The sequence below is a fragment of the Nicotiana tabacum genome, chromosome 9 (genome assembly GCF_000715075.1).
Source record: "Nicotiana tabacum cultivar K326 chromosome 9, ASM71507v2, whole genome shotgun sequence".
Classification (NCBI taxonomy): domain Eukaryota; kingdom Viridiplantae; phylum Streptophyta; class Magnoliopsida; order Solanales; family Solanaceae; genus Nicotiana; species Nicotiana tabacum.
In genome coordinates, this window is record NC_134088.1 from 118,352,544 (window position 1) to 118,366,049 (window position 13,506).

The 13,506-nt window shown below is 32.0% G+C and overlaps 1 protein-coding gene across 2 annotated transcripts; it reads right to left on the bottom strand.

Moving 5' to 3' along the window:
• Positions 1 to 131: 131 nt before the first annotated feature.
• LOC107828914 (ABC transporter G family member 15) lies at positions 132 to 11,327 on the bottom strand. Of its 2 annotated transcripts, none has more exons than XM_016656304.2 (9): positions 10,864 to 11,327; positions 8,642 to 8,721; positions 7,721 to 8,185; positions 6,626 to 6,748; positions 4,407 to 4,541; positions 3,124 to 3,408; positions 1,986 to 2,258; positions 1,052 to 1,159; positions 132 to 599 (listed from the first exon to the last, which is right to left on the bottom strand). In XM_016656304.2, exons 1-9 carry the CDS (start codon positions 11,135 to 11,137, stop codon positions 234 to 236), a joined length of 2,109 nt encoding a protein of 702 aa, XP_016511790.1. In that variant the 5' UTR covers positions 11,138 to 11,327; the 3' UTR covers positions 132 to 233. The 2 variants fall into 2 exon arrangements, with proteins under 2 accessions (XP_016511790.1, XP_016511791.1); XM_016656305.2 differs by lacking the exon at positions 10,864 to 11,327 and adding an exon at positions 9,181 to 9,476.
• Between the last annotated feature and the right edge of the window lie 2,179 nt (positions 11,328 to 13,506).

The following is a 13,506-nucleotide window of genomic DNA, read 5'->3' on the forward strand; positions in this document are numbered from 1 at the left end:
ATTTAATATTAAGAAAGGACAAGATGAGAGAAAAGCAAGGTAACGATGCTATCATACCAAATTCGCCGTTCCATAAAGTGACACTTTTCGTCATTACGTAATGATGGATTTAACGATGCGATACAATAAAATTTAAGTAACAATCAAAACAAATATTATATTTAAAATAACAATACGATACAATACAATAGATAACAACCATCCAAACAATATATTAAACTCTGATAATATTCTCAGTGGAGAGGAGAATTAAGGCCTTCTTGAGAAGACAATGAGTGAACATTATAGTGTCTTTTTGATGGAAAAGGTGGTGGTGTTTTCCTAAATGAAGGCCTTTTACTAAGATGTTGAAGAGTTTTCTTGGTGTAAAATGTGTGCAAAACTGGTAAAGCTCTCTCCTTTAGCTTGAGAACTATGTAGAAAAGCAATCTGTATGATATGAGAATAGCTATTACAACACCCAAATCCCACCATTTTGAATGCTTTACTGAAAATCCAAGCACTGAGCTTATGATTACTTCACCCTTCAGCTTCATAGTTTGATCACCTGGGATTATACCCTCAAACTCTAATCCTATTAAATCGTTCTTATACGCGCCCTGCCATTGCAAAAACAAGAGGAAATATCGTTAAAACGAATATATAGAAAGAAAGCGTCTATAACTTATATCCACAGTCAAAAAGGGCAGTCCAATGCATTAAACATCTCACATTCATGTAGGGTTCGGGGAAGGTCTGCACACCCCAAGGGATGTGATATAGATAGCCTAACTTAACGCAAGTACTAGTGGCTGCTTCCACAGTTCGAACCCATGACTTATTGGTTACACTGAGACAACTTTACCGTTTCTCCAAGGCTCCCCTACAACTTATATCTATAGTCAAAGTTATGACTTTACAGTAAAGGTTACGAATTTCACTTACGATTAGTATTTACGGACAATTGCCTTTTGGATATTGACTTAGATATTTAGGAGATGTGTATTGGACAACTAACTAATGTGTAATCTTAACTAAGTTATTGTATAACTTTATGATTTAGAAATTTTACCTGTAAGCCCCATGACATGTAATTAACATATGAAACAGGATATTTCCAAAAGACTGTTGGAAGATCAGGGATTAGCCTGAAAAAGCCAGCTGATGCCATCATAGTTCCCTGCATATAACAAATAATTATACCAAACGAAAGAAATCAAATCATAACCTTTGGTATATACAGAAGGAATTTAAGTTATACACTAATACTTTAAAGACTTTTTCACTATCAGTGCAATTGGATGTAACAAGTTCTCATTCTAATTTCTAGGTTACCATATCCGACTTGATATGAAGAGTTAGCTACATTATTATAAGTCAGTTTTACCAAAATGGTATAAAAATTTATGCACTGTCAGTAATTTAGAACTTAAATTTTTCAAGAAAAGAACGGAACAAAGAAAATGAAAAGTTAGCTTTTATTGTAGGTCAATTCTACGTGATGATGTAAAGAGCCTATAAATTATCTGTGAATAGAACTTAAACGCTTTCAGGAAAAGATGGTAACAAAGAATTTTTACATTATTCATCAAATATACTATCAGTATAGGTTGTGATAAAATGGTAAGTATTCCTCCATCTAGTGGCGGAGCTATGTTTAACTAAGGGGTGCCAACTGACACCTCTTCGCCGGAAAATACACTATGTTGCTAGGTAAACTTTTTTATTTTATGCATATATATATCTCGAATCCCCTTGGCTCTTTTATATGTTTAATTATTTATATTTTAACACCCCTGAGTAAAAATCATGGTTCCACCATTGCTTTCATCCGAAGGTCTTGGGTTGGAACCTTAGGTATGGAGTCGCTTTGGTAGGGAGCACTTTATCCCAAATTGAGACTTCCTGACGCGAATCTGAATCAATCAGACTCCAAAGTGGATACCGGATCCCGAATACCGGATAAAAATAAACTAAAAAAGCAAGATAGGATACTTGATACTTACAAGAAGTCCAGCACCAATAACAAGTCCCAAAGTGAAATTGGGAACAAAGCAAGCCACAAGCATCATACAACTTTCAACAACAGCAATGGAGCTCAAGAGATCAATGGCAGCATACAAAAAATGGAAGAAGCCAGGGTGAAACTTCACTAAGTTGTATGTAATGGCTGCTGAGCACAAAGACATAACAACTAGGAATGGGAATGAAGAAATGAAGTTTGAAAGAATGAAAACCCCAACTCCATAGTGTCCACTCTTCCTTTCTTTGCTAAATATCTACAAAAAATTAATGAATTGTTAATATTCAAATGATACATAAACATTCAAGAATGCAAAAAAATGAAAATATTCTTTTTCCAATATTTAAGTATAGAAAGTCCTTAAAAATATATAATCCAACATGGCGTTCTTAAGCACTAACAGTTAGAATTTTGTTACTATGAGTATCTTAATCTGTTTTTTGTAACTAGTAATTTGCCTTATTTTTCTGGTTACTAATTTCATTTTTTTCGGACAGTTACTTATAATTATCTTTTAAGACATGGTAGCTCTTTTACACTATTGGGATATAAAAGCTAAATCCTACTACTATTTATGGTTAGTAGTATTTCTCCTTTTTAACAGTGTCTTTGATACAAAAACTTTTAGTTTCATGCATAAAAAGGAAGAAGAGAGCAAAATCACAACATAGTTGTACTTAAGTATAGAAAAAAAAGGCAAATATTGTAAGACCAATGTCTAGCTAATTAATTACTGTTCTAAATTAGATTGTAATCTATGTTGCTCGAACTCTTCAAAAATACAGTTGAGAACGTATTGAATCCTTCAAAAGTAGTGTATTTTTAGAGGATCCGACAGGGTGCAACAACATTTTTGGAAAGTCCAAACAAGAATATCAACAACAACAATCACAACATATCCAGTGTAGTCCTACAAGTGGTGTCTGTGAAGTGTAAAGGGTACGCACCTACCTTGCAGATAGGAAGACTGTTTCCGATAGACCCTCGATTCAAGGTAATCATAATCATAGTATTACTTTATAAAAGAAATACGATCGTGAAGAAGCCATAAAAAAAACAATAACAACAAGATAATAAGAAAACCTCGGAGCAACAATATCGTAATAAGGAAATGTATTTACCTTCATTTCTTCAATGAAAGATGGGAAGCCTCCAATGGACATGAAAGTCATGAAACCAGAAATGAAACCAGCACAAGCTCCCCTTGCCAATATTGCATTATGGCCAGTTCCAACATCATAAAACACAGTACCAACACAAATAGATAGTATTATATACACTATAATCCTCAACCAATAATACCCAAAATCTCTACTCATATTTTTCAATGATCTCTTTATCAATGTACACAGTTGTTTTAACCATGTTGCTTGGCTCCCTCCACTTTCCTTAATCACAACATCCTTCTGCCCAAAATAGAAATTCAATAGTTAAGGATTAATGCTATATTCTACAGCTTGAAGCTTAAAGATTAATATAATTTGTTGAGAAAATAACAAAAATGGTCCTTTAAGTATATTCCTGAGCAATTCTGGTTCTCTAAATTTGTCAAAAGTGAGCAGTTTTGATCTCCGTAAAATATTTAACAGACTATGGTTGTTAGAGTTCACGGGAACTGTGAAAAGTAAAACAATTAACCAGAAGCAGCAGGAAAGTCCCATCAAATTCTAGAATTTGCAATACCAAGAATTGTACCCGACACCAGAAATAGATATAAAAAATACTCCCTCCGTTTCATATTAACAGTCGTGGTTATTAAAAAAGTTGTCTCAAATTGTTTGTCATTTTAGAAGTTCAAGACAAAATTGATTATTTTTTTCCGTTTGTACCCTTAGTAATAATTGTTCTTGAAGATGGAGATAACACATAAATAGAATAAATATTCAATGAGGAGAGATTATATCTTAAGACATAAATAAGGATAGAACAGTCAAATCTCTTTCCTAATTAATATTTCTTAAGGAGCGTGTAAAAGAGAAATACGACACATAATATGAGACAAAGGGAGCAGTAGAAACTACATCTCGAATAGCTGCAGAATTCATAAATAGACCAAAAGTAGAGTAGTAGAAACCGATATAATTGTACCTCCAATTATGAGTTCGTGTTAAATCCTACTCTTTTTCACAGTTCTGGTTAAATCTAATAGAGTTCGTTAAATGTTTGACGATAGTACCAAAAAGCTCGTTTTTGATATATTTAAGGATCAAAACTGCTCAAGAATATATTTAAGGAACCATCATAAACTTAACCCCAAACATAAGGAACCATTTTCGTCATTTTCTCATAATTTGTCAGTCAAACTTTGCAGCTCCTTAAATGTATTAGTAAAGTGATTTTGAGTCTGAATATTATTTTGAATACTAATATTAAAGAAAAGAAAGAAAAGCTTGTGAAAACTTACAATATTTGCGAGTTCGAGAACCCTAGCTTTTGCCCTCAATCTATGTTTAGAGCATTTGTATTTTTGAATAAGCCTTACTCTACACTCTGCTGCTGTTGGAAGATAAACCAGTGAACCCGAGGACTCTTTGATATCCTGAATAGAAAGAATAACATATATATTTCCACAATTATCATTTTTGATTAGAAGGTTTTGACCTGTATTTTAAGAGTACATATTCTTTGAAAAATAAATTACAACGTCGAAAATTTAAAATCATACAAAAAAAATTCAAATGTAGGAGATTATTAATAAGAAATTATTACAAGAATTAATTGGAAGGCAAAAGCCAAAAAGTACTCAAGTTTCTACTGGATGTAATATAAAAACTACAACGGACCCGGTATATTCCCAACACGTGGGATTTGGATAGGGCAGTCTAATATACAGAAACTTATTGAAAGTAAAGGGGAAAAAAAAGAATTAGTTGAAGGATTCCAAGAAAAATGTTTCATAATCCTCCTTACCAAAATAAATGTCCTAGAAGTTTTTTCATTGTATTTAATTAACGGAAAAGGGTCGAGAATGCTCTTAATGTATTAGAAATTGTTCAAAAATGGCCTCCTTCCACCTATGGGTTCAAATTTGCCCTTAATGTTATTTTTAGACTTAAAAATGTCCCTCTCTTAACGGAAAGATGACATGACATTGATGAGCATTTTAATTAAACATGTAACATTTATTTAGTCCGGAAAAAGTGAACTTTTTTTTACTAAAAACTAAAAAAACGAAAATATTTTTTTTCTAGTTTTTACAAAAAAACTGCTTAAAAAAAAAGCTGAAAAATATTTTATATTTTCTAAAACTATATTTTTGTAAAAACTGAAAAGCAATTTTCTAAAGCAATATTTTTGTAAAAACTGAAAAAGAAGAGGAAATATGTTTTTTTACTAAAAACTGAAAAAAAAACGAAAAATATTTTTTTTTCAAGTTTTTACAAAACACTACTTTAAAAAAAGCTGAAAAATATTTTCTAAAATAATTTTTTTGTAAAAAATATAAAAAAAAACTAAAAAGTAATTTTCTAAAGCAATGTTTTTGTAAAAGCTGAAAAATATTTCCTCTTCTTTTTTAGCTTTTACAAAAATATTGTTTTAGAAAATTATTTTTCAGTTTTGTTTTCAGTGTTTACAAAAATATTGTTTTAGAAAATATTTTTCAACTTTTTTAAAAAAATATTTTCGTTTTTTTTCAGTTTTTAGTAAAAAAATAATATTTCCTCTTTTTTTTTCAGCCTTTACAAAAACATTGCTTTAGAAAATTATTTTTCAGTTTTTTTTTCAGTTTTTACAAAAATATTGTTTTAGAAAATATTTTCCAGCTTTTTTAAAGCAGTTTTTTTTGTAAAAACTGGAAAAAATAATATTTTCGTTTTTTTTCAGTTTTTAGTAAAAACAAATTCACTTTTTCCGGACTAAATAAATATTACATGTTTAATTAAAATGTCCATCAATGCCATGTCATCTTTCCGTTAAGAGAGGGCATTTTAAGCCTAAAAATAATATTAAAGGTAAATTTGAACTCATAGGTGGAATGAGGGTATTTTTAAGCCATTTCTAATGCGCTAAGGGCAATCTTGGCCCTTTTCCGTTTAATTAAATTGAAGATTTTATACATTTTAAATACAAAAGAAACTGATTGGACTCACTTTTACTCTTTTCAAGACAACAATATCATAAAATACATTACTCTTTAACATAAATAAATAAATATGTCCCCACATGATAATACTGTATTCAATAACTTGTACTCCTATCCAGTTTGGCCAAGTTTTGTTTTGCTAAAAGTAATTTTTTTTTTCTAAAAATTGTTTAGTTTTTGATAAACATGAAAAAATAATTTCTCCGCTTTACACTTTTTTGAAAAATACACTTAGTAGTATTTTTAAAAATTTGATCAAATACCAATTGCTCCTCAAAAATATTTTTAAAATTAATTAGACAAAGACAAATTGTTTCTCACAAAAAAATACTTTTTTAAAAAATACTTTTTTAAAATAAGCTAATTTTAAAAGTTTGGCCAAACATACTTATAATATAATCTTTTTTCCTTGAAAATGTTATAAACAATAAAAGTAAAACAACAGAACACCGTAAGAACGAGTGAAAAAGATCTGCTATAACATGTAAAAGTAAATTAATAATGCTAAAAACATTTATATTAACGATGCATATACGTACATTTATTCTCTGCGACCCAATTAAAGCGGCGGTAACATCGTCAAAGTCCGAATTAATGCATCGAAGAAAATGGTCAGCAGGATTTCTTCTTGTTGGACATGGAAATCCTGAATCAGCATAGAACTGCAAACATAAAATCAAATAAATAGTACAACTTTGACCTATATACAGTTTAATCGTGATTTTATTCTTCTTTAAGGTTCTCACCACATTTACTTTTCGGATTTAAGTTATACTCTATCAGTTTTAATTTATGTGAACCCATTTGACTGAGTACGAAGTTTAAGAAAAGAGAGAAGACTTTTGAATTTGTGGTATAAAATGAGGCACATATATTTTTTGTGGCTATAAATCATTGGATAAATGTAAATTATTTCTAAATAAGGAAATAGGTCATTCTTTTTGGCACAGACTAAAAAGAAAATAAGTTCACATAAATTGAACCGGAGGAAGTATACATTAAAAAAAAAAATCAATTGTCAGTGCAATTTTAGCGAAATTTATTTGCGTTTACCTTATAATTTTGTACAAAATTTTTTACACTGTTAGAATATAGACTTATACGCCTAATTTTAATGAGTTTTAAGTTCTACGCATTGAATGCCTAAAATACAGTACACAATCATGTCACTTAAAAGGACAACTATATATAAACCCTAGCTATAAAAATAATTGATTGTGTAGAGAAACGGTAAGTAACCTGCTATAATCAATTAGAGTACAATGACGGTGTATAACAACAATAACAAACTCAGTGTAATTTTACAAGTGGGGCATGGGGAGGGTACACTACTAAAAAAATAGGAAATAGTAACGGACAAATTCTGTAGCTAAACAAAAAAATATTTAGCGACAGAATATCAAGAAACTGTGTTAGCTACGAGCAATTTAACGACAGATTAGCGACGAAATTCCTAGTTAATTTCGGTTTTTTTTTGTAGTGGTAGTGTGTATGCAGACGTTACCTCAACCTTGTGAAAGTAGAAAGGTGATTTTCGATAGACTCTCGGCTCAGAAAACGCATAATCACAATATTATTAAAAAGAAATACAATAATGAGAAAGGACATATAAGAGTAAAGTCAGCTTGTCCTACCTCAACAGCCATTTTAGCTTCTCCAAAATATAACATTTCACCGGAAGATAGCAAGAAAAGGTCATCAAATAGTGCAAAAACTTCACTACTTGGCTGATGAATTGAGCATATTATTGTCCTTCCACCACATAATGCAATGTTCTTAAGAATTTGAACAACAAAATAAGCTGAAGCACTGTCAAGTCCACTTGTTGGCTCATCTAGAAATAAGAGTTGAGGTTTTGTGATAATTTCAAGTGCAATACTTAGTCTCTTTTTTTCACCACCACTTATTCCTCTCAAATGCCAATTTCCAATCAAATTTTCTGCACAATCTTCTAACCCCATCTCTGATATAACATTGTCCACAATCTTGTTTAGTTCTTGTTTGGTCATGTTGCTTGGGAGTCTCAATTGGGCTGAGTATTGGATAGTTTCTTTCACTGTTAGAGTTCCCATTAATACATCTTCTTGTGTCACATAAGACTGGTAACAATCTATGTTGGTCGGACTCTTCGAAAATGTCACCGGATGCGTGTTGAATCCTCCAAAAATAGTGTATTTTTGGAGGATTAGATACGGGTGCGGCAACATTTTGGAGAGTCCGCGCAACATAGCCCACAATAACATGAATTAATCAGTGACGGATTCAAAACTTAAACGACGTTGGTTTTGAAACTATATTTATTTATAAATTTCATTTATTTTTCACAAACACAATTAACTTAAGTGGCTTGGTCAAATTGTATTGTGATTTATTAACATTAAAATATTACAATTTGATCTGCGCCACTTAAGAAAGTACCAAAATTTGCTTAATTTATGTATTTGTATGGAGTACAATATTTTTTGGTGCAAATGATAATGGCTTAGTTAAATAATTCAAAGTAAATAGTAGAGTCAATTTAACCAAATTTTCATAATATTTTGGATAGCACTTACGAAAACACCATGGTCAAGCCTTCTCTTCTTTCCATTGAGAAGAATATTTCCATTCATTACGAGATTTGTCGAGAGTCTACCTGCTAAGTAAAACCAAGTTCAGTAAATATTTCTCCATCTTATTTTCAAAAATACAATATTACACAAGTAATTACTCGTACTATTATTCAGCCATCCAAGAAAATCCTTGGCAAAATGGCTATTAGACTTTTGCATAATATATAATGTGAATAACATACAAAAATAAAAACAAAAAACAATTGATCTTTCATAACATGATTCCAAATATAAAAACTGTATAATTTACTCTACGTATTATAGCTGTAGATAACTAGACAAGCGGAAATACTATCAATTTACTATTGTACTACTTTACCAGCAAAAGTTGTGGTGTAGTGGTGACCGGTGAGTATTATTTCATCCTTAACTAGAGGTCTCGGATTCGAGCAGTGGCGAAACCAGGAATTTCCTCAAGGGTGTTCAAACTTGAAAAGTAAAAAAAAATTTCCGACAAAGAGTGTTCGATATATGTTATGTACCTCTAAACCTGATATATGCAGTGTAATTTTCCGACAAAGGCTGTTCAGTTGACCACCTTTACCAAAGTGTGGCTTTGCCCCTGTATTCGAGTCATGAGTATAGAGTCGCTTTTGTTAAGAAACTCTTTACTCTCAAAGAGAGATTTTCTTGTGCGAATCTGGATTTAGTGGGAGCGTAATACGGGTACCGACAACTGACCGAGAAACAAAAATTTTTACTATTATACCTAGAGGGATTATAAATACGCATAGGATTGAATATTAGCTAGAGTGTTAGCTAGATGAGGCATTTATAATATTTAATTAGGTGACCTGCTGCATTTATAATATACGCCTTATTTATCTCTTTCTATCTACCACCTGTCCTATAATATTATTACTAGTCAGAGGAAACAATAAAACTCACTGCTACATATATTAATGCACTGCTTACACTTACTTTTCAATCTCCTATTTTTGACTTTCCACGTGTACAATGAATTGGACTAAAAGAAAATGACATATACAACATTGTGTTACTTCATTAAATTTCCAACAACAGATTTTACCTACTCCCCCCATAGCCCTATGGAGCCCCCCATGCCATCTTCTGTTTCTCTGCATGTGTTACTATAAAGAATTTGATTTCTGCATTGACAGTATATAATTTGGAGAGGTTGTTTCCGAAACATAGGCGGATCCAGGAATTAAATTCTATGGGTTCAAATTTTAAGACTTTTAGTATTGAACCCATTATATTTTTAAAGTTATGAGTTCGTATGTACTATTTTTATAATTTTAATAAATTTTTACATACAAATTTTTACCCCACGTCGAAAATTATGGGTTCAGTTGACCCGTCGGTAGAATACTACATCCGCGTCTGTTTCGAAAGATCCTCAGCTCGAAAAGAAGAATAGAAACAAGTAAATATAAACAACAAGGCCAGAAAAATGATATCAACAATGAAAGAACTGCAAAACATATGGAATAAAGTAATAGCAATAGCAATAGTAATAGCAACAAGCAGAAGATAGTACTAAAAATAACCCTAATACTAGCACTATGATAATCAATGACAAGGTACTAGCGGGCTACCCCTAATAAATCCGGAACGGATCCGAAAAATACCCTACAACCTATTATCCTTCTACCCTTCTATCAATGGCTATGTTCTCGGTAAGCCGAAGAAAATAGTACATGCAGATTCATATTGATTAACATTTTGCATGCTCAAATAATTGAGGCAAATTTATGTAATGCTTCAAACACCATAACCTTGCTTTATTTCCATAAGTCGGTGTTTAGTTACTTCAGATATGGTTGTTTATTCATACGAGGGTGTATTAGAAACAACCTCTTTACCTCACACAAGATAAGGGTAAGGTCTGCGTGTACCTCACATTCCCGAGACCTCACTTATGAGAGATCACACTGCGTATGTTGTTCTCTGCGTATGTTGTTCTTGTAGATATGGTCTTTTATATCTTGTGAACATCAAAACAATCATTTCATATAAAAAATTTACACTATAAGTATATAAGGTAACTTGTTGTAATAAGAGTTAATTTACCTTATTTTCCAACTTACTAATCCCACGCTATATGAACGGTTACCGGTATATATTTTAGATAATCTGATAGTGTAAAAATTCTTCTAAACTGTCAGTAAAGTAGTTAAGAGATATGAGGGACAGAGAAAGACCTGCTAAAGAATCAAGAAGGGTGGATTTGCCAGAACCAGAAGGACCCATAATAGCCATGATTCTACCTGGTTCAGCATAACCAGTAATCCCATTTAATAATCTTTTTGTTGGTCCATTCCCAAATTTTGGCAACATTACTGTTACATCTTCCCAAACCAAATATGCAGCATTTTCAATTCCAGATAATACAGTATTCTCTGATAATGCCACCCCCTTTTCAAGATCAAGACAATTTTCACCACTTGCTGCTGTACTTGCTACCTCTATCTCCATACTCTTTGTTAAAACTCTTTATAAGAAAAAGAGAATGTGCTACTAGAGTTTTGTGTAGCAGAAGTCAAGACAGTATTGATGTCTGAAATATCTCATTTTGTTGAATATATAGCAGAAGATATGTACAGTTGATAGGGACGTACATACTGTGGATGATAAAAACCAGCTTGATGAATAGGCACGATCAAACGCGTGTAATTTCTATGTAATTAGGCTACTTATAATGTAAGGTAAATCTCTATGATAAGTATAGTAACTAGTAATCTGACAAAATAGTAACTTCACATTATAAATTTGATACTCATCTTACTATAATGTTTAGTAAATAATATACATTACCCTTAAAAAGAAAAACTTTAGCCAGAGCACTATAATTGAAGACATATTCTGTGACTAGGGTGGTTTAAAAAGTTATCACCAAACAATTTTTTAATGCAGTTGCCATTACGAGGGAGTTGAGAAGTACAAGATTTGGATAACCTAATTGTTTCAACATTTTTGCAATTTATTTTCTTTGTCCTCCTTTGCTTGTTGAGCCGAGGGTCTATCATAAACAACCTCCCCATCTTGCCTGTCACAACATAGGGGTAAGGTCTGTGTGCACCCTCACTTTCAAGACCTCACTTATGAGATTTTATTGGGTATGTTATTGTTGTTGTTTTTCTTACTTGTAGGGGTGTCAATAGATCTTTAAAAACCGACTAAATCGACCGAACCGAACTGTACCGAACCGATTATTAGGTTTCTTTCAATAACCTGTAGGTTTTATATAAATATATAACCATACCAATAATATGGTCGGTTTAAAATTTTATAAACCGAAGGAATACCGAATCGTACTGAATAAATTTATATATAAAACATATATTTTATATATTAAGTTTAAAACTAACAAAGCATTAAATTTTTTCCTTTGAGCGTTGGAATTATGGAAATGGCTATAAGTGACCCAGTAATTAACACCCAAAAGTCCCAACTTTTAAATATGTTTTGCTACTCTTATTGAAACTAAATTAGTTCTAACATCTTGAGTTGCAAGCCACGGGATATTGGATGTCTTTCATCTTGTATGATGTAGATTTCTCTCGTCGGATGCTAATCTTCTAATAAATTCTGTTCTTGAGTCCCAACATGATTAGTATCTTTCCACTCTATTTTTTTTATTTTTGCTTAATTTATTTTATGCTACCAAAGAATAGTGGGATGAATCTTCATTATGGACATCTTAATTCATCATTTTTTTAAAATAATAAAAATATCTAAAGAGTTTTGCCAAAGTCCCATGCAAGTACACATTTATCCCATTCTAACTTCTACTAGCGATTGTTACATGACGTTTTAAAAAAATACCGAAAAATTAACCAAACCGTACCGATATCGAAGAGAAACCGAGATGATTGGGACGGTTACGAAAAGACTAATTTTGGTTATATGAAGTGAAAAAATCAAAAAATAAGTATAGCTCAAATTTTATAAAATAACCGGCCGAACCGAACCACTGAAACACATGCTTGCTTGTATGCCCCTCTCTTTTATTTTCTGTTTAGCTATATATGGATGATAGAATCATTTGAGAATAAAGTGGGAATAAAGGAGACAAATAATTCCACTCCCTTTTATGTTTTAGTAAAATTTCTGCGTTTTATTGCAGTTCAATTATTTCCATTCTAAACAGCACAGTAAGTCTCTATCACTTCAGTCGAGACCCTTTCAACCAGAGACAAGGTAGAAGGAGCCGGCGTTCTCTTGATTCTATTTTAGAAAGATCTCTTCTTGACAAAGAGAATGTTGAGTTTGTTTTGTAAATAATAAAAAAAATAATTGAGGGTATTTACAGTTTTGAACCTAAAGCAGTGGCGGGGTCTTGGCGGGGTCACATAAACTCAAAAGTAGACAATCGAACACTACTATCGAAAATTATAATGTGCATATAGATCTAATATTATTTTCTCGAAATATATATTAGAAGGGCAGTTCGGTGTACTAAACTCCCGCTATGCACGGGGTCCGAGGAAAAGTCGAACCACAAGGATCTATTGTACGCTCACTTACCTTACATTTTTGCCAGAGGCTTAAGTTTTAAATTGTTAAAACACACTTAGCGAAATTCTAAATGGGAGGATATCAGCATTTGTTCCCTTAAAATTAAGCTATGGAAGAACAAGGGGTCCGACACCCTCGGGCTGGGCGAAACCCAGCCCTTTAACCACTAACCAAGAATCAGGGCCGTTCCTTTAATGGGCAGGTTCGGACCTGGGTTAGACTATACGTAGGATAAACCCATTAAGAATTTCAATCATGCCACTATACTCCTATATATCAAAATACATCAAGACAACAAAACATGCTTAGTTAAGCAGTAGTCACTT

What these genes read in the sequence shown, in the direction of transcription:
- LOC107828914 (XM_016656304.2), bottom strand. Translation starts at nt 11,137, where the DNA reads ATGGAGATAGAGGTAGCAAGTACAGCAGCAAGTGGTGAAAATTGTCTT. An exon ending in AAGCTAAAATGGCTGTTGAG is followed by an intron (nt 6,749 to 7,720) that starts GTAGGACAAGCT and finishes TTATGTTTGCAG; the next exon opens with TTCTATGCTGATTCAGGATT. An exon ending in TTCTCGAACTCGCAAATATT is followed by an intron (nt 3,409 to 4,406) that starts GTAAGTTTTCAC and finishes TATTTTGGGCAG; the next exon opens with AAGGATGTTGTGATTAAGGA.